This window comes from Mirounga leonina, unplaced genomic scaffold (assembly GCF_011800145.1).
Source record: "Mirounga leonina isolate KUSES-001 unplaced genomic scaffold, KU_Mleo_1.0 Mir_170, whole genome shotgun sequence".
In the NCBI taxonomy this organism is placed as follows: Eukaryota; Metazoa; Chordata; class Mammalia; order Carnivora; family Phocidae; genus Mirounga; species Mirounga leonina.
The window spans coordinates 21,919,137-21,940,314 of NW_023270433.1; the positions used below are offsets into that span (position 1 = coordinate 21,919,137).

At 39.9% G+C, this 21,178-nt stretch overlaps 1 protein-coding gene across 9 annotated transcripts in view; it reads left to right on the forward strand.

Moving 5' to 3' along the window:
• The window catches only part of LPAR1 (lysophosphatidic acid receptor 1), a 296,026-nt gene extending 276,821 nt beyond the window's left edge, over window positions 1-19,205 (forward strand). For all 9 annotated transcript variants that reach the window (XM_035016077.1, XM_035016078.1, XM_035016074.1 and 6 more), the window contains one exon: window positions 16,696-19,205. In XM_035016077.1, coding sequence (XP_034871968.1) covers window positions 16,696-16,997 — 302 coding nt within the window. In that variant the 3' untranslated portion in view covers window positions 16,998-19,205. The remainder of the gene's footprint in view (window positions 1-16,695) is intronic.
• The last annotated feature ends 1,973 nt before the right edge of the window (window positions 19,206-21,178 follow it).

Below are 21,178 nucleotides of genomic sequence, written 5' to 3' on the forward strand. Positions count from 1 at the left end.
TGGGTATCTGCTAGTTTAAAAAAAAAAAAAACTAATTTTAGTGAATATCCAGTTCTTTTTCTTTCTAGGTATCCTGAAAGTTTCTGTCTTTCTAGAATTCTCCATTTGTCTTTTTCTTCTTCCGTATGTCTTCTGATCTTCAAAGAAAGTTGTGATGGGGAAGCTCTCAACTGAAGAACACAGGTGTCTGTAACATGCAAAAAAGAGCTAAGTGACAGTCCGTTCTCAGACAGGTGGCACTGGCAGAGTTTTCTCCCTGTGTGATCTGTTTGCAATTCTCATCCATCGGAGCTTTGCAAATATGCTAAGGGGGTTGAAGAATGGGAAGGCAGGATGTAGGAAAAAATGTTTCTGCATGATAAAAAAGTTGCATATTGATATACAAGTTACAGAACCCAACCCCCAATTTCTAAGCCATGTTTAAATGTATTATGTATTTGTTAAATATGCCTGTAGCACCTGACTCTAGAAGTCTTCAATCTACCAACCTCACTCTTATTTTACTATTATAATAATAGTTTCATCTTTTTGGAACTTTGTACTCTTATATTATTCCATCTTACTGTGCGATTCTTGCTGATCCTTTAACATAGGATTACTTTCCACATTGTACTGTGGAACACGATGGGGAATTAAAAAAAAAAATCAAATACTTATATACAAACTACAGAACTAAATTTCACATCCTGAGGTGCCTTTATAATGTTCCATGCTAAGTTCAATCAGGCATTACAAAAGATACCACGGAAAAATGGGCGTAAAAGGTATAATTGCACCTCAACACTCCACGTAGTTAAGCTCAAAAGACCCCAAAAGACTGGAAGATATAGCAGGTGTCTGAAAAAGAAAGGTTTATTACCAGGAAGCAATCGGTAGTATTTATGAAAAATGAGAGCCCTGGAAGGTATCAGCAGAGTTTTAAATCTCAAGTGGTAACAAGACTAATCACAGATGAGACTGGAGGCTCTTCATTAGTGTCACGTCCCTGGATTAAATTGGGAAAGGCCGTTTCTCTCCAGCGTAAACTGGAAGCAGACGTTCGGCTAACCCTCTGGAGCTGCAGGTAGGCAAATGAGTCGACACAGCTCGTATCTTCCCTGACGACATTATTCTCTCTGTGAGAAGAGCAAGGGAAATGTCCAGCCCCGCTTGGCTTCATTTGGTTTAAGTACTGTTGTTGCTCTATTTCTTCGGAGAATTATTTTTTATCTGTTCTTTTCCCTGTTAGCCAAAACTAGCCTGTGCTGGAATCCCCTCAACACACACCCTCTGCGCGCAGCTGTTTCAGGAGGGTGGGTTCCAAGCCCACAGGGGAGGCTGGAGAGCCTCCAGCACCAAGCACCACACTCATGGCTTATGCTGCCCAATCAATACCCCCCCCCCCCAACCTCAATCCCCTCCTAAACTGTAACCTGTGAGAAAACAGAAATGTGCGGCCTGTGTCCACTCCCTAAAGAAGTTCCCTCCCTGCCTTATCTGTTTCCTTCAAACAGCTCCGTGGGTCAGACCCTGTCGTTAAAAAAACAATTCCATCTCATCCAATTTCCCAGCTAGGAATCTGGCCTCTGCCTTGGAACTTGACCGGGGAAGGGGGTGCATCTCAGTCCTGCCCTTCTTGATTGTGGGCCCACACTGTCAGGTAGCCAGGCCCCAGCGTCTGCCCCAGAGAAACTTGGAGCAATCTGCCCAGAAACTCCACTGGCTGGGCTGTGGGCAGCTGGGCCCCCTACACCAGAGCTCTGAGCATGCTCAGAGTAGAGCCTCACTTTTTTTTTTTTAAACTGTGTTCCCAGGCTCTCCAGAGCCAGGATTTCATCCTTTTCTAGAACCCTAGAACAGCACAGCAAGGCTGAGGTAGCCCATTACTGCTTAGCAATTGTTCTCCTCTGCCTGAAGCATAGTAAAATCAAGGATCCTTTCAACTTTTTACTAATTTGTCTCTTAGCTCCAATCCTTTTTCAAATGAGATAGGGTCTAAAAGTAAGAAACTAAAAGAAAATACTTAATTGACTTTCCACTTAAAGGAGAAAGAGGACCGGCCCTAAAATTTGAGAGCCTGTCAAGAAACGCCAGTGGGTGCCTTCGGAAATTTCTCAGACAGGAGGAGGAAGGCGGTCTTGTGGTCCCTCTGTGGCTAGGGTGAAGTTAGAGAGTGCAGCTCCCCACTTTGCTACTTCTAGGCCTGGAGAACCGAGTATCTCTATTTCTTCTAGATTTATTCCTTGGGTTTTTCCTGAAGGCGGAGTAAAAAGGAAGAAAATGAAGGGAGCCTATCAGGTGGCCTGTTAGTCCAGTGGTGGTCTCTCTCATTCCTCATGCTAGTGCTGGAAGTACTTTCCCCATTTGACACAAGAGGAAATTAAGGCTCTGCAGACTTGAAGAAGGTGTCCAATGTCCCACCACTAGTAAGGGGAAAAAACTGTGTGTGACCTCAGGCCTAACTCTTTTGTCCGCGAAAAATATGAATATATCCCCTTAAAGTCCTTCAAATCACACAGTCTGGGAGATTGAACAAAATGTTATCCCTGAGAAACCTCAGTCTGTCTTCCTCCCCACAACTAGCGTCTTGAGTGCCGTGGGGATAATGCCTGAATATTGTCACCAATTCCCTTAACGATTTTGTTCCTTGTAAAAAAAAAAAACAAAAACCCTGAAGATTACAAAAATATTGACATTAAAATTTAAAATCTACACTACCACCACCCTGAACCTTTGAGGTAACTACTGTTAACAATTTGGTGTGTGTCTTTCTAGACTTTTTGTAATGTGTGTAGTGTATGGACGCATATAAGTACCTATTGCAGTTTTATAATAAATGGAATGGTGTGTGGTATAACTTTACAAATGTATAGTTTGCCTATCTTCCTATGTGGATAAATACATGCAGCAGCGTCTGTCTGTATGCTGGCTGTTTCCTGATCCACTGATTTATAATATTGAAGAATGTTTAAATTTATGATTTTCTACCATCACAAATATTGCTTCATTGAACGTTCTGTACTCACAATTTATATGCTGCTTTCAGGTATTTCTGGATGATACATTTTTAGACTTGGTAGATAGAAGAGGACATTTTAAGTTTAGACATTGCCAAATGGCCCTTCAGAAAGATTGTCCAATGACTTTTCTGTCAACAGTATATGGGTGTGCCCGTTTATTAATTACTCATCCTGTCATTAATAGAATTTTAAATCTTCCCCAGCCTGCTAGCTATTCTTTTTAAGATAAGAATATCATATTTAACACTGATGAGCTTTAGTTCTGAAATCAGAAGGGCTGGCTCACATTTCATTCCTGCACCAGAAGACTCAGCCCCCAGCCACAGGCCGTGCTGGACAGCTATGGGCCTCCCTGGCCCGAAGCCTCCACTACCACTAGGGTGACTGCAGGGTTCTGAGCCGGCTGGACTTGGGCTCTCTGCCAGTGGATGGGAAGAAGAGACTAAAGACGGTCAGTGCTGGGCTTGGTCAGTCTTTCTTCATCTCAGTCACTTTTCCTCCCTCCCTCCCACCCATCTTTCTCCCCTTCCCCCTTTATTGAAGGATAATTGGCATCTAACAAACTGCACATGTTTAAAGCATACCATTTACATATAACTGACAATAATCAATGCTTGATGTAGCATTCTAAAAATACTCTTATGAGCATATATGTATATGGGGGGTGGGTATGCATATTTGTGGACACACAGAATATAGACCTATTAACTTTATCTTAACCAACATGGTTGTTGACAAAAAACTTTGTAAAACATAACAATTAATGCCAGTAGTCCCTTTTCTCTTATCCACAGCAAAGCTGCCTAAAAGCATTGTCTATTCTTGCAGTATCCAATTTCTCCTATTCACTCTTGAATCCACTCCAGTTAGGCTTTCATTCTCAAGACCCACTGAACTCTTATCAGTGTCCTCCTTGGCGCTAAATCCTTTATTTCGGTTGCTTGCAGGCTTCCTGACTCCTCTCTCTCTCGAACATCCATTCTGTTAGCAAATTAGATAAGCTTGACGGTCAGCATACACTTGCAATCACCTTCCCATGTTCAAAGCCATCATTGTCTCTCCTCTGGATTTCTACATGAGCCTCCAGCCGCTCTCCTTGCTTCCACACCTGCTCTCCCAGTCTCCAAATGCCATCCCCCTCTAAAAGAGATTTTATTTCTTTTGTTGTCTTTCACATCCCTTCTGGAACCTGAGCTCAATGAGAGGAGAGATTTCTTTCTTTTTGATTCACTGTGGTATCCCCAGTACCTAGGAGAGTACCTGACATATAATATACACATATATTTAGATGAATAAAAAAGAAAGCTAGTAGACTGTAGCTTTAAGACCAAGTAATTCACCTCCTGACAGTTATCAAGAATCAATTGGTTTTTGCTCCTAAAGCCGTTTATGCCAGGATTATTATAATAATAGTGTAACTAATTAAGTATTACATTATCGAATAAAAATGAGTACAACAAGATGATTATGGGAAAACTGAGGTGGATATTTTGTTAATATTTAATGACAGCAAGTTGCAAAAAGAAATTGCTTTAGATTTGCTGATGAGAACAGCTGTATGTTTGGAGAAAACCATAAAAAAAGTCTGCAAGATTTTTGTACTCAAACCGCTTTACAAGAATTTTCAAGTTCTGACTCCACTTTGAAGGAGCCAATTTGGAAGTAATATGGGTTGCTTTAGGGCTGTGGCTTTGCATGGAGGAGGATGCGGAGCTCAATTAGCAGACCCATATTCACATATAGGGCCTTGGCTCTATGTGAAAGGATTGGCAAATGAGAACACAAATTTGGTATTTTAAGTTCAAATAGAACATTTAAGTATCATTTTTATAATTTCATGTTCTAAACATTTTTTAAATTTATTGATAACTTCAGTTGGGGCTTATTATAGGGCATCTGTGTTCGTATTTGCACAGGCTTTTTTGGTTGCTGTTGTTAAAGCATAATTGATAGCATATTATACATATTTTTCTTCATCTTTTTTTTTACTTGACAGTGTATCTTGGAGATCATTTGGTATCAGTCAGGATAGAATATCTTAATAACTTTAAAAAGTTGAACAGGATTCTACTTTATGAATACAATGTATTTTTCTTCTCTACTTGTGATTATCTAGACTATTTCTTATTTTTAAAAATAAACATTGCTGAGAAACAAGTGTTGGCGAGGATGTAGAGAAAAAGAAATCCCTGTGCACTGTTGGTGGGAATGCAGATTGGTGCAGCCAGGGAAAACAGTATGGAGGTTCCTCAAAAATTAAAAATACAATCACCATAGGGCACCTGGGTGGCTCAGTTGGTTAAGCGACTGCCTTTGGCTCAGGTCATGATCCCGGAGTCCCTGGATCGAGTCCCACATCGGGCTCCCTGCTCGGCAGGGAGTCTGCTTCTCCCTCTGACCCTCCCCCCTCTCATGTGCTCTCTCTCATTCCCTCTCACACAAATAAATAAATAAAATCTTTAAAAAAAAAAAAATACAATCACCATATAATCCAGTAATTCCACTACTGGGTGTTTACCCAAAGAATATGAGCACACTAATTTGAAAAGATATATGCACCCTTATGTTTATTGCAGTAATATTTACAATAGCCAAATTTTGGAAGCAGCCCAAATGACCATCGGTTGATGCATAGATGAAGAAGATGTGGTGTGTGTGTATATATACAATGGAATATTACTCAGCCATAAAAGAGAACGAAATCTTGCCATTTGTAACAACATGGATGGAGCTAGAGGGTATAATGCCAAGTGAAATAGTCAGAGAAAGACAAATACCATATGATCTCACCCAAAGGTGGAATTAAGAAACAAATGAACAAACGGAAAAAAAAAGACAAACCAAGAAATAGTTTTAACTACAGAGAACAAACTGTTGGTCACCGGAGGGGAGGTGGGTGTGGGGGGATGGGTGAAATAGGTGATGGGGATTAAGAGGACAGTTACCATGATGAGCACCGAGTAATATACAGAATTGTTGAATCACTATATTGTACACCTGAAACTAATATAACACTGTATGTTAACTATACTGGAATTAAAATTAAAAATAATGCTGCAAAGAATTCCTTGTACATGCGCAATTGTATTGTGTGTGAGTATATCTATATGACAGATTCCCAGAAGTGATATTGTTGCAGTTTATTTTGAAGGCTTTAGAACTGATAGACTTTTGTTCAGGATTTATGCCTTAGAATTTGCCTTGTGATATTTAATCTTGTTTTGTTAGTTTTGAGCAACCAATATTTTGCTCGGAACTTGTAGTTAAAATAATTGAAGTTCATGTAGAAAAATATGTTTATGATTTTAAATCTGGAACTCTTTAGCCTAAATCCCCACTTCCCAAATGAATGATTGCTTTTATAGCTTTTTTTTTTAAACTTAAGTTTTTAATAAAGAGATCTCTTAGGCACACAGCTATCATATTCTAGCAGAACAGACTGTATCTCCCTCCTATTCTGCCAAGAATCTGTGCTTTGTAAATATCAATCCAGAACATTTAGCAACTGTAGGAGGGATAGCCAATATTGAAAAGAACAATTATATTTACCATTTCTGCTGTTCTTTTCATATCTTTTGGCTATTAAAAATGTATTTAGGAAAAAAAAATGTATTTAGGGGCACCTGGGTGGCTCAGTCGTTAAGCGTCTGCCTTTGGCTCAGGTCATGATCCCAGGGTCCCGGAATCGAACCCCGCATCGGGATCCCTGCTCCGCGGGGCTTCTCCTTCTCCCACTCCCCCTGCTTGTGTTTCCTCTCTCGCTGTGTCTCTCTCTGTCAAATAAATAAATAAAATCTTTAAAAAATAAAAAATAAAAAAAATGTATTTATACATATACATATATATTTATACACATACAATTTTTAAAGAAACATTTTTAGGTTGCAAGACTATTTCACAAAATTTGCTGAATGTGCTTTTAGGTTAAATTTTCCCCCTGTTTTGTTACTAAGGAAATGAATTATAAATGAATTTTCATTACATTTCTTCGTCCTTGAAGTTTGTCTCTTGAGTAATACATATCTTGCTGATCCATGCCAGTAGTTCATGAACTGTAAAGAATAAAATCCATAGGATGCTGTCATCAGCTACATTCTGTGAGTCTTTTCAACCAGATTTTAGTACTAATTTTTCAGACTTGAGTCATTTTGGGAGAATCTTAATTCATAGCGGAAAAATTAAATATGTTGCGAAACCAATTATGAATTCCTTGTTTATGTTGCAAAACTGATTATAAATTCCGTGTTTATGTTGAACTTTTGCTAGGGAAAGATTCTGGGGGGTAGATTTTATTTATCTTTTTAAAGGAATAAATATTATTCAAATTACCTTGGTAACAGCTGGACCACAGTCATGCAATATGTTTAGTATCACTTTCTGAGTTAGTTGATGTTGGTCTGGAGTTGACAACATTGATTTTCAGTGAGATTTATCATTTTTAAAATAAGGGGTGAAGTTTGCTTTTTAAAAAAATTTGCAATCACTGGGCTTAGAAGGCAAAACGGATTTCACTGTTCTGAGAATGGTGAATTAGTTTCTATGTGAAGAATATGTTAAGTGGCATCCTTTTTGTTTGGGTCTCAGAGTTTAGTGTATGTCTAAGAAAATAGATCTCATTGTTTTTTTAAAGACACTAAAATGCAGTGACTGTTCTGGATGTGGGTATGAATGTGTGTGTGTGTGTGTGTGTATATATATATGCATACATATAAATATATATCCATGCACACATATACATATGTGTTATGTATACATTCATATAGTGTGTGTGTGCATATATATAAATTGTATATATTCTTATAAGTTTAAAATCTGTCATTTAAGAATAGTAAGCACTTGCAAGAAAATGCTTTGGTAGGCATTTGGAGGAGCACTGTTTTTGGTTATTAGTGGGTGGTAATGCCCTGGTGAGCCAGTCTTGTCCTCAGCTAGTTCACCGCAAGACAGAGCTGGGTAGACATCAGAAAACATGTTTAGGGAGGAAGGGGAGAGGTGGTGATCCATTTTTTTTTTATTTGACAGAGACAGCCCGAGAGGGAACACAAGCAGGGGGAGTGGGAGAGGGAGAAGCAGGCTTCCCGCAGAGCAGGGAGCCCGATGTGGGGCTCGATCCCAGGACCCTGGGATCATGACCCGAGCCGAAGGCAGACGCTTTAACAACTGAGCCACCCAGGCACCCGAGATGGTGATCCATTCTAATATAGTTTCATATGCATTGGTTTTGTTGAAAGTAAATTCAAGCATTTCCTGTTTTGTATGCTTATAGAGACCTAAGGGGTCATATACTACTCTGGGAGAATATTAGCTACAGCTGGAAGTGGGGTATGTCTGTGGATGTGTAAGGACATATAACTCATTGCGTCTTTAGTTTACTATACCTGTCCTTGATTTCTTAGAATTTGGAGCTAACAAGATGGCCATGCTATTTCTGTATTATTTGAGCATTATTACAACCTCATATTCACTGTTCATAGATAAGAACTTTCAGAGGAGTGCACTTCTGTCCATGTGATTGTCTAATAATACAGCATTCTGATTACCCATTAGATGGCATCACTGGATATTTTAGGGATGGGACAAAGCTGGCTCAGATGGCAATTGATTTCCCAGAGGGTCCCCTATTCAGGAAAGTCTCCTGCATCGTGAACAGACATTCCCTGAAGCATGCTGTCCCTGCAGTGGATTTGTGTGTACTGCAGTATCTTACATTGAAACTGAAGTCCTCCGGGAAACACGAAACAGTTTCAAATAAATTACAGTTAATATCCTCACCAATTCAAGGGGATATTGTATTGACCAAATTAGGGTACATCACTACATAAAAACCAATCAGATAACAAAATAATCGTCCTCAAGATAAAAGATCTATTTCCCTTCCCTTCCCCATCACTAATAAACAGTCATTCCATGTTAATTTCATATGCAATCAGAAAAAAGGCCCACACTTAGAATTAAAAAAAAGCAACATTTTAAAAGTGCAAGATCATATACTAAAGCATCTCTAAACTGCAGGACTCTAAGTGATTTTTAAAATTTCCTATTTATATTTTTATGCATTTTCCAAACTTTCTATAGGGGAAACAAAATGTAATAATTAAAGGAATTAGCTTCATACTGTTACTTAGATATCAATCACTGAAAGGAAAGCAGCTGATACACTATGCTGGGAAGAAAAATTAGATTAATGAGAATTATCCTTATCCTCTCATAAATTATGAGTTTTCCTTGAGGTGAGCAAACTATTATAAATTATCAGGACATAAGGGCGCCTGGGTGGCTCAGTTGGTTGAGCGACTGCCTTCGGCTCGGGTCATGATCCCGGAGTCCCGGGATCGAGTCCCGCATCGGGCTCCCTGCTCGGCAGGGAGTCTGCTTCTCCCTCTGACCCTCCCCCCTCTCCTGCTCTCTCTCTCTCATTCTCTCTCTCAAATAAATAAATAAAAAATCTTTAAAAAAAAATTATCAGGACATAAATATATGAAAACAACACACCAATACAGACATGACACTTGGAAAAGTGTTGCAACTATTCACATTTAATATTATGCATGGATACTGATTATGATAAGTGATTAGACGTGTACTTTATGTTCTAAGAAAATGGTAAGACATTATATGCCAAGGCATAGAATATATTCTCGCTCCCCACTCCCTGATAGCTAGGGCGTGGGTATGAGACCTAATCACGGCCTGTCAGAGCCCCTGCATGGAACTTTGAATTCTGAGGGATCAACACAAAGGTGTGTCTGGTCAATTAGTGACAGCACAGAATCCAGGGCCTGATGGGGCAGGGGCATCCTATTGAACTATTCTTACAGCAGCAACATGGGTCATGCCATGTCTCCCTTCATTACTGACCAAACATGTTTCTCCAGAACTCCGGAGATTCCATAGATAATCTGATATCCATCAGGATTGTTAACAATAGACTTGTCTATGTTATAGTAACAGACGCATATATGGAGAGACTCTTGCCTCTAGGGTCCAGCCTCATGCCCTTTGGAACGTGTAGTAACACCCATTCAAAGACCTTGTCTCCTGTTGGCATTAATGTTTATTTTCCAAACCTTATTCAATTTTCCTTGTTTTGGATGTGTCTGTTGGGCGGTTACATGTGACTGATGTGGGACAGACCTATTGAATGGCCATTGTATGCTAGCTACTCTTCTAGATGCCGGAGATCCAGACATGACAGAAACCGCATTTACTTCCGTTACAAAGCTGACGTTCTCACTGAAGGAAGATAGAAAGTAAACATGTCAAATCACTAAGAGAATTTTGGGTAGAGATAAGTGATAGGAAGAGGACAAAGTATGAGTATAGCGGGGAGGGTGTGCAGCATTAGTTAGGATAACCAGGGATAGCTTTTGAGGAAGTGATATTTAATAGTAAGTAAGTAGATGTGAAGATCTCCAGAAGGAGTGTTCCTAGGTAAAGGAACCATAAATGCAAAGGTCCTGAGACAGAAACGAGCTTGGCGCATGTGATTAGAATCTAGTGAATGAGGGATGAGTGGAAAGAGATGAGTTGAAGAGACTGGCAGGGGCCAGTCCTATGGGGCATTACAGATCACAGTAAGGATTTCAAGAAGAAACCTTTGTAGGATTTTAAGTAGGCAAGTGATGTAATATGAATTGATTTATGCTTATGAAAGATCACTCTGGCCATTCTGTGCAAGCTTTGGGGAAGAAGCAAGAAGGAAGAGGAATTGGTTAGGAGCCTGTTGCAATAGGCAGATGAAAGGTATTGCTTACTTGGCTAGGGTTGTGGCCATGGAGAAGTGGTTTCTCCCAGCCAGTGTCAAGCACAGATGCTCTAGAAGAGGTGAAACTGGCTAGCAAGCCACTTCAGCATGTGCTTTCCAATGTCCAGTTGCAGGATGGGATTTACAGTCTGTTGTAAGATATGGAGCAGGTATGTAAGATATGGAGCAGGTATGATACTCAGTGTTTAACGTGAAAGCATCAAATGCCGAGGTGAAGTGGGGGTGGGTGGCGGTCTCCTGTGTATCAGCCAGCATTGCGTTGCCAAAGACAGCACTAGCTAAAGCTTTTATCCAGGCATATTCAAAGGAAACATAATGAGTATTCTGTTCTGCTTTGAGATCTATATGTTGTTAAGATTTTTAGAAACGTAATCTCTACACCCAGCTTGGGGCTCAAACTCCCAACCCAGAGATCGCAAGCTCCACCAGCTGAGCCAGCCAGGCGCCCTGAGGATCTGTATGTTGCTGATGTCCTTCCGTAAAGGATAAACGTTGCTCTCAGGAGTGAAGGAAACATTAAAGTACAACACACGATGAATGAAATCATGCAACTTTAAATGTATGAAGCATCATTATGACCATGAAGAAGTAGAAATGCATTATCTTCTCAGTGTTCTAGGAAATGGATCTTCTAAATAATTAGGTTACTCTTATAGAAAAAACTTTAATTTCAGAAAGTCATTTACATCTCCTTTGCAATCACCCCTTGACTGCTAGACCTAGGAATTAGCTAGGTCTATTATCTAACGTAGCCTCTTTTAAGATACATAGTTTAGGAGGATTTTTTTAGCTACCCAAATTGTTTATGTGTACCTGAATAGCAGAAATCATAACATAACTACAGAAATTGGACTAGATTCTGGGATACACAGTTTAGTGGCAATGGAAGGAGTGTATGTATTTGAACACTTATATTCCCCTTCAACCTCAGACCGTTTCTTAGATCCTTTGAGAAACAAGAACAAGGCCAAAGAAGAGGTTGACTGGAATACACCAGTGGTGTGGAATTGAGTTAACCTTGACTTGTTTTAGATCTGTGGGATGTCTGGTTTTTTGGTAAAAACACAAATTTGCCAGCCAGACTGGAAATGTTTTCTGGTTTTTCTTCATCAAAAATCTTGGGCTCCCTCCCTAGCAGTCTTCTCTGTCAAAGACTTTCTCTCTTTCACTTTGGTTCTGATGTTCCGTATGTAAGCAGAGTTCAACTCGTTAGGGAAAAGCCACTCTAGAAAAAAGACTCTAATTGTGAGACCAGATGGTAAGCATTATTGAGCTGATGAGGTTGTGTAGATTTGAGGGAAGGTGTGGTAATACGATCTTGTTCTGCAGCTGTGACCCGTTGTTCCAAAACAGCCTCTTTCCTCCCTGCTTTTTACGCCCGCATTCCAGCACCTCTCCTTCCATCTTTGTGGGCACGGGGCCCCTCACAGATTGATTTGACAGATGTGTAAGGAAGGAATGAAGCTTGTTCTAAGAAGAGCAACTTCAGCTATTTTATTTTAACCCATGGGTATTTTTTTGAATATCCCTCTCCCCATGTTACTTGTAAATTGGCCGATAGTGCAGAATGTAACCACTCTTGTTCAGCGTGCTAGGAGACGGTTTCCCAGGACTCAGATTGCCATGAGCCTATCATGTCCTTAAGGCATCTGCATCTGAAGTCCGGCAGGTGTCTCAGACCACAGATCAGTAAACTCCTGGTCATCCTCTCTGTTCTCCTCATCTCCCCTCAGAAAACCCTGATCATCACTTTTCCCCCTTCAGTGAAAGGTAGCAACCTTCTTCCTTCACCCCAGTGGAAAATCTAGGAGGCACACCCAGACTCTCTTTTATCTTACCCATTTCGTGCAGTCCATCTCCTAAATACTTTACTGATCCTTTCATACTCACCCCCATTGCCACTGCCGTGATTCAGGCTTTTATTATTTCTCCTCTGGAATTTGGAAACACCCAATGTTTTTGTCCTTATTTTTATCCAGATTATTTTCTTCTTCCACTCTATGATAGTGTTCCGTATTCAGTGAGACTCTGACTAGGAAGGCCAATGACATTAAAATCTCATGGGGGAAGTACAGGTGAAGATCATTCTTTCTTATAAGCCCTGCAGGCTCTTGTAATGTGTGGTAGGCCTGAGAACTCGTGTGCACACTAGAGAAATTTCACATGTCTTAGCCAGATACACAAGGCCTTTGTGACCTTGGACATCTTATCTTCTGCCACTTCTGGCTTCTGACTTTATAGTAAATAACCATAAAGGACTTATGCTTCCTCTTACTTTCCTAATGTTGCATACAGTTCCTTGGTTTATGCCCCGATCCGTGGGAGTATGTCCATCAGAAATGTCCTGGAAATATACAAGCCACATAAAGCAGTGTCCCCACTGAATACTGCATCATTTTATGTGCCATCTTGGTCTAGGTATTGAGTTGACCCATGAGAACCTTCAGAATGATTTAGGGGTCCCATGCTTTTCTGTGTTCCCTCTCTTTCCCTTCTTCTCATCCTCCTTATATTCAACTGCAAGGCCTTGGAATCTCTTACAGTCGGGGGCGGTTTCATCTTGGAGCTGCCAGGTCTTCTACAGTCCAAAACATTTTTCCACGTTCTGCCCTTTGGAGGATGTCTGCTCTGGTGCAGCTACAGCAGCCTTCACTCATGCTACCCACAATGCTTGTAGGTAGTATAGTCAAGCAGATGCCCGGTGTCTAGAGAGCTTTTACATGTTGTATCTTAAGGTGATCCTCACCACACCCTGTAGAGTAGGCAGGGAGCTGTCACTTTTCCACTTCACTGATGCGGAGATGGAAGTCCTTTTGACTCTTATTAACCTGCTATTGGTGTGCACTTGAGTCTCTGCAGATTAGGTGTTCATAGGGTCCATAATGCACATCTCAAGTCCTATCACCCAACTGAATTATGGTTGGCTGCTTAATACCGAAAGGGCCTGAGTGTAGTTTGTTCTTGTTTTTAGAAGCTTGGGGGTAAATCCGTAATTTGAGCAAACTTGATTTCATAACATTCACTCACTCTTTATTTTATTGTTTAAAGATTTTATGTTTTAGTCATCTACACCCAGCGTGGGGCTCGAACTCACAACCCCGAGATCAAGAGTCACACGCTCTATTGACTGAGCTGGCAGGGAGCCCCACTCGCTATTGTTGAGAAGCCTCAGCACCTTGGGATTTTCCAGGCCCCCTGTTCTACTTCTGTAGTCCATCTTCACTTTGGGGCAGTTTGGTCCTTGGCACCTCTGTGAAAGAGAAGGGAAGGGGAGAAGAAGGGAAAACTGTATGATTGGTTTTAGTTGTTGATTTTTGAGGCCTTTACTGCGAGTCCCTCGAGTTACTCATTGAGTCTTGAAGAACCAAAGAGTTTTGGGACTGTGTGGTTGGGCCTGATCACGGTTCTATAGACAGTTCCTTTCAGCGAATAAGGGAGGTGACTCTGAGTTCCTCAATGAAGCGTCCACATGTATTAGCTCCTGTGTCAGGCTGGTGGTGCTCACTTCTGTCTCGGATCTAGCAAGTCTCCTTGCCTTTTTTTTTTTTTGTCTAAACGTAAGACCCGTGGGTTACTTTCCGAGACTCTGGCTTTTATTGAAAAGATCTTGCTCCTTTTGAATTTAAATCAGAAGAAGTTCTAAACAACAGATGACCGTATCTGAATTCTGTCACTTGAAGTCTGTGAGAATAAGGAGGTTCCCTTCTGCTGCCCGGGAGGAGAAAAAGATCATTTTATTTAAAACAAATCTGTTGAGATGCATGTTGCTGGTATCTAATCAAGTTCTGAATTTGAGTTCAATTAGAGCTTTGATAAAAGAAAGGGAAAGGAAACTTGCAAGAATGCTGTCCCATTCATGAAGGGCCTGCATGTTTTTAGTTTCCAAGTAAATGGAATAATGGGACCATGCATTTTCCATCCAAGCATTTTCCACCCTGAGAATAATTCCCTTCCTGGCTTCTCAATGAATAATGCATTATTTCTGAAACCCAAGAGGCATTCCTTTGATTTCCCTTTATGTTTAGCTTTCTGAGTGATTTTCAAGCAAGGAAATTCAAGGACTTGGAATGAATGCTTTATTAACATTTTTACTTGAAGTTCAAATAGCTCCTTGGCTATTATCTCCTGATATTTGAAATATTTTTTTTTCTCTCTAAGGAAAGTCTAAGGTATTGTATTTATTAGAAAATGAAGCACCTTGGACGGCCTTCAAAGTGAACAGCAGTTTAAAACCAATACACATTTGTGTTTTCGAACAAAGAGCTTTATGGGGGTATTTTCTCCTTTATTTTCATTTCCCTGCTGAATAGTTTCAAAAAAGAAAGCTCACATTAAAAAATGGGCTGTTTGGAGACTAAATCTCTTGTGTTTACATTTTACTAAACTCACTCCTTGAGACTGGTCCAGATCCATGACCCCGGTCCAAGTCTGGATCTACTTAGGCCAGTGCCATTTCCATCTGAAGATTCAGATGCACTTCGGGGGTCATCTCTGTTCCTTGTCTGTTCACTGTGGAGCCTGATTACACGTGTGGGGTGATCTGTAATGGGTTGTGATGGTGCCCACTGGTTCTGTTGACCCATGTCCTCTTGGCTGAGGATCCCCAGCAGATCCTGGGGTAACATGGTGGTAGATTTGGGTGCTGTTTCACAACTTCCATTTCCCCTGGGAGCCAAATTAGTGATTTGAGGAACAAAATCAGCTGAAATTAAGAATAAAGACTGTATTTCCATTCTTTTGACAGTTCTAGTAAAACCTTAACAATTCAGAATAGCTGGGAAGAAAAGAAAGTTGATCTAAATTAGTAAAACAGGGGCGCCTGGGTGGCTCAGTTGGTTAAGCGACTGCCTTCAGCTCAGGTCATGATCCTGGAGTCCCAGGATCGAGTCCCGCATCGGGCTCCCTGCTCGGCAGGGAGTCTGCTTCTCCCTCTGACCTTCCTCCCTCTCATGCTCTCTGTCTCTCATTCTCTCTCTCTCAAATAAATAAATAAAATCTTTAAAAAAAAAATAAATTAGTAAAACATTTAAAGCATAAAATTTGGTTTAAAATATTTAATTTTATGAAGTTCAGGAAGCAGGAATATCACCTAGTATTTTCTCAGTTCCTTCATCTGTATGAGGGGATAATGGTTTCTCAGATGGTTGTGTACAGAGTAAATGAGTTAGTATTTTTAAAGCATATGGAACACCTTTTAAATGATTGCTGAATAAAAAATAAATATCCATTTTATTGTTGGAAATTTCTATTTCCAAATAGGCCCATGATACTGAGCAGATAATAACAGTATTGTTGTTGTTACTGCTAAAATATATACTTAACGATTATTTTCTTAGCACTCATTTACTCTTCACAACAAACCTGATGAGGTATGATCATTTCTATTTTCCACATCAGAAAACTGAAGAAAGAAAATAATTGCCTAAATTCACCCAGTTTTTTAAACAGCAAAGCAAGGATTTGAGTCCCTTCAACCTGAATTCAGAAATTGTGCCTTAAATTAAACATTAAAGGATATTTGTCACAGGCTTACCTTTTCCCCCAAAACAATGTTATACCGCTCTAAACCCCACGGTTGTAGGTGTTGAGATGTATATCCCCAATGCAGTCTTTCATGTCTCAATTGCTTAGCGAACTCAGTGTTTTGCTTAAAGTAGTCATCACCATTGTCTCATAAATACTCAATTTTAGTAGGGTCTGAATCAATGAGATACTATGAAATTATTTTAGCATTAAAACTTTCTTCAGTTTTTGGTTTTTTTTTTTTCCCCCCCAGCAAATGAGCATTTCATTTCAGATGATCTGGTGGCTTTGAATCTCAGTATTTTTATACCGAACCCAAATCATTTCACATTACAGTTGCTTTGCTTCATAATTATGTACTTTTTCGTTCTTCCTTTTTAAAATCTTTTCCATCCCTGTCCTTTGTAGGTGCCTTTATCATCTGCTGGACTCCTGGATTGGTCCTGTTACTTCTCGATGTGTGCTGTCCACAGTGTGACGTCCTGGCCTATGAGAAATTTTTCCTTCTGCTCGCCGAGTTCAACTCCGCCATGAACCCCATCATCTACTCCTATCGCGACAAGGAGATGAGTGCCACCTTCAGACAGATCCTGTGCTGCCAGCGTGGTGACGGCACCAGTGGCCCCACGGAAGGCTCTGACCGCTCAGCTTCCTCCCTCAACCACACCATCTTGGCCGGAGTTCACAGCAATGACCACTCTGTGGTTTAGAAAGGCAACTAAGATGAGAAGCCAGCCATCATGGACGGAGGGATGAACAGCCTCCCCCCGCCCCCAATGCCAGGGCAAGGTGGGGTGTGAGAGAGGGGGAGGAAAAATAAACTCATGTACTTAAACACTAACCAAAGGCAGTATTCGTCCCTAGACCCAACAAGACGTGAGATACGTTGAAAATTAGCTTATGTGACAACCCTCATCCTGATCCCCATTCCTTTTGAAAAGTAGAAAGTGGAGATCTTGTCATGGAATTCATAAACAGACTCTGGGGTGTCCATTGAGACCACACTAACTAGACTTCAAACGATTTTGTGTGGTTTGGTGCAAGTCAGAATAAATTCTGACTAATTGAATCCACAACTTCATCCACATACAGGCTTCCCTTTTTTTATTTCCAGAGGATACATTTCATTAAATAAACATGTGTATGCCTATCAACATGCTTGTGATGGATAAGACTATAGGCTGTTTTTAAACTATCATAACTCCATTTTTTTCCTTATGTAGGGAAACTGTAAATTAGAATGATTTTTTTTAGAAAGCATGCATGTAATGTATGTATGCAGTATGCCTTACTTAAAAAGATAAAAGGGTATTGATTTTAAATCTTCTAGGACATAGAAGAACCTAGAGGTCAAAGCCAGTATTTGTTTAGGTTATGAAACAATGCTCTAATCCTAATATTACCTTCTTATCAAAGTGTTATAACACATGTAAAACAGGGAATGTAAGTTTATTACCAAAAGAAAATGTACTCTAAAAAAGGTCCTAGAAGACGAAACACAGTAATATTGTTCCCATATATTTATAATATCCAAGTACATTCTAATTATCAGTACATCAGAGGAATGTTTTAATAGCCTGTGTTTTTTCTGTATTATAAAATAAGACATAGTCATTGTAGAAAACTTGAAAAATACAGAAATGTGTAAAACAAAAAAAATTACTGGTAATATCACAACCCAGAAGTAACCACCGTTAACAGCTTTTCCCCCTGTGTATGCCTCTATGTATATTATATCCCTTTTTATATAATTTGGATCATACGTAAACAATTTTATAACCAGTTTTTTTTTTTTTCCTTCCACTGCAGAGTTGCCACATTCTCCTATGGCATTAAAAATTTTACAAAAACATAATTTTACTGTCTATATAATATTCCATTTAATGGATGCAACTCAGTTTATTTAACCGTTCCCACACTGTTGACTACTTAGGTCATTTCTAATTTTCGCTACTATAAATATTGCAAAAATTTTGTGTACATACAACTTTGTCCATATAATTGATTATTTACTTAGGACATATTCCCATGAAGGATTTTTTTTTTTTAAATGTGAAATGTCTTTCCATGCTCTTACCTTTTATAAAAAGGGATTTCCTGCTTTGTGCCATACAGGTGGCAATTGAGAGGAAAGCCAGTTAAATTGCCTTTTTACACAGGAAATGCAGTGGTCACTTTAGTTGAGAGTGACTTTTTATATCACAGGATGGACTAGAAACAGTCAACTGTCACAAACAACCTGGACACTCTAATGAATATGTCTAGCAATCCCAAATTTTGTTTGAGAAGCCAATGTCTGGCTCTTGGTGGCCATACCCGTAATGTAGACGTGAAGACAATGCGAAGACATCAAACATGCCAAGAGAATAAAGGATCTTCGTAGTAAATGGCTTGGGACCCACCTGTAGCAAATGGGCTGAGTGCGTCAGTATGGGACTGGATACTCTGTATTCTTTCGGAATCACCCCCAGTAGACTGCCACCATGGTAGGTGATACCTGTTCAGTGAATGGTCCAGATGAACTAGTCATTGCACCAGTTTGTTAGAAAAAGTAACCGGTCAAGTCAGAGTCATGAAGCAGGTATGGGAAAGTCGGGAGTACGTTTAAGAGAAAGATGTCCAGAAGAATCATTTTGTCTAGGAAGGAAGAAGTCTGCTCCATCAGCATTTGAGCAGAGGGCAGACTTGTAAAGCGCCCACCATGAAAAGAACGCGGGGAACCAGTTAGCAGAAAGGTGTTTGCACATTCTTTATACAAAATACAGAGCATGTTATGTTGGAAGTGAATGAAATGAACTTGGACTTTCATGTGCATATATTCTGGACTATTTGAAATTAAAAATTGGACCTTAATAAATTGGACTAATTTATACTAATTGGACCTTAATAAATTCATCTTCAGTCAGTGTTTGGCAGTGTGTGGTTGTGGTCGGTGCTGTTTCTCTTGCTCAAGAGCCTTCCAGCCTGGCGTTGCATGTCGCCTGCCTTCTGTGAACAACTTTATTTCCCTGCCACCAGGGCTTCTGAACTCTTGAGTGCTTCCCCAGCTCATAACGGTTTCTTTTAACGTCAGTAATAAGTCTTAGTGTGAGTTTCTTTTGGAAAAAGTAATTTTCTGAAAACTTTCTGGTGACTTGATGAAAAACTCTCACTGGGAGTTTATAAAATCACAGTGATCTTCATGCTTACTGATTTTTTTCTTTTTTTAAAGATTCATTTATTTTAGAGAGGGGGGAAGTTCAGAGGGAGAGAATCTCAAGCAGCCTCCCCACTGAGTGCAGAGCCCCATATGGGGCTCAATCTCACGACCCATGAGATCATGACTTGAGCAGAAACCGAGAGTCGGGCGCTTAATAGACTGAGCCACCCAGGTGGCCGTTCATGCTTATTGATTTTAATAACAAAAGTAACAGGTATCTTCCAATTATATGCCAATAATATTTGTTTCAGTATATTGCTAAGATGTTGTTGGAAAAGATAACAAAACGTTTATTCAAATGAATGTCTCAGTGAGTATTTGGAAGAGCGTTCTGAACCTTTAAATTTAGGTGGTTGTAAGATTGTTAGAAATCAGGTATCTTAGAACTCTTCTTCACAAATTAGCCACCCCTCACATATTTCCTTTTTTAAATTAGTAAAACCATAGTATCCTAGACTCAAAACCTCAGCTGATATACAATTAATGAGTCTTACTGGTTTTCCCATTTTTCTTTCCCAATTAACTATTAGGTTCCACTCTCTGTCTTCCTTCTAATTTATTCTACTAGCCCCTCAACTTCTGAAATGTAATTTTGTGATATTGTTTCTAGCCCTTTTTCTTTTTTAAAAAAATATTTTATTTATTTGAGAAAGAGAGACAGAGACAGAGCATGAGCCAGGGATAGAGGGAGAGGGAGAAGCAGACTCCCCACTGAGCAGGACCCTGAGACTATGACCTGAATCAAAGGCGGATGCTTAACTGACTGAGCCACCCAGGTGCCCCTCTTGTCCTTTTACTTAAACCCAGCTTGTGACTCCTGCTAGATTAAAACTGTAGAAACATGTCTTTTTTTTTTTTTTTTAAAGATTTTATTTATTTGACAGAGACAGCGAGGGAGGGAACACAAGCAGGGGGAGTGGGAGAGGGAGAAGCAGGCTTCCCGCTGAGCAGGGTGCCCGATGTGGGGCTCGATCCCAGGACCCTGGTATCACGACCCGAGCCGAAGGCAGACGCTTAGCCGACTGAGCCATCCAGGCGCCCCTAGAAACATGTCTTTATCGGGTCCCTTCGTTACACCAAGGTAAGAACATTTTTATGGCAAGACGTTTTGAAACAAATTATTTTTCACACCAAGTGAGCTTCACCAAGCCCTCAGAAGGATTGGGGTTTGTGTGTGTGTTGGGATGGGCTTGGATTTAGGCATCATCTGACAGAAGATATGTGTGTAACTAAGAGCCATAATGGGTTTGCAATCTTCCAAAGCAGGGTGTGTTCATTCTGTAACATTCACTTGTACCTTGGTAGTCTAAACATAAAATTCTCTAGTTCTTCTCGTAAATTTATAATGTTTGTTTACCGATTATTTACTAATCTGTTTAATGGCATGGCATGTAAAAACCATTTTAAACTCTAAAGCAGAGATTGGCAAACTAAGACCCATTGGCCAAATCTACCAGTTTTTGTATGAACTAAGGATGAGCTTTACATTCTTAAATGATTGGGGCATGGGGGAGGCATATAAAACACATGGAAATTGTATGAACCTTCAGTGTTAAATAGTTCTATTGGAATAGAGCCACATCAGTTTATTTTTTATGGCTATTTTTTGTACTACAACAGCAGAATTGAATAGTTACAACAGAGATCATCCCTCAAAGTCTAAAATATTTACTGTCTGACCCTTTACAGAAA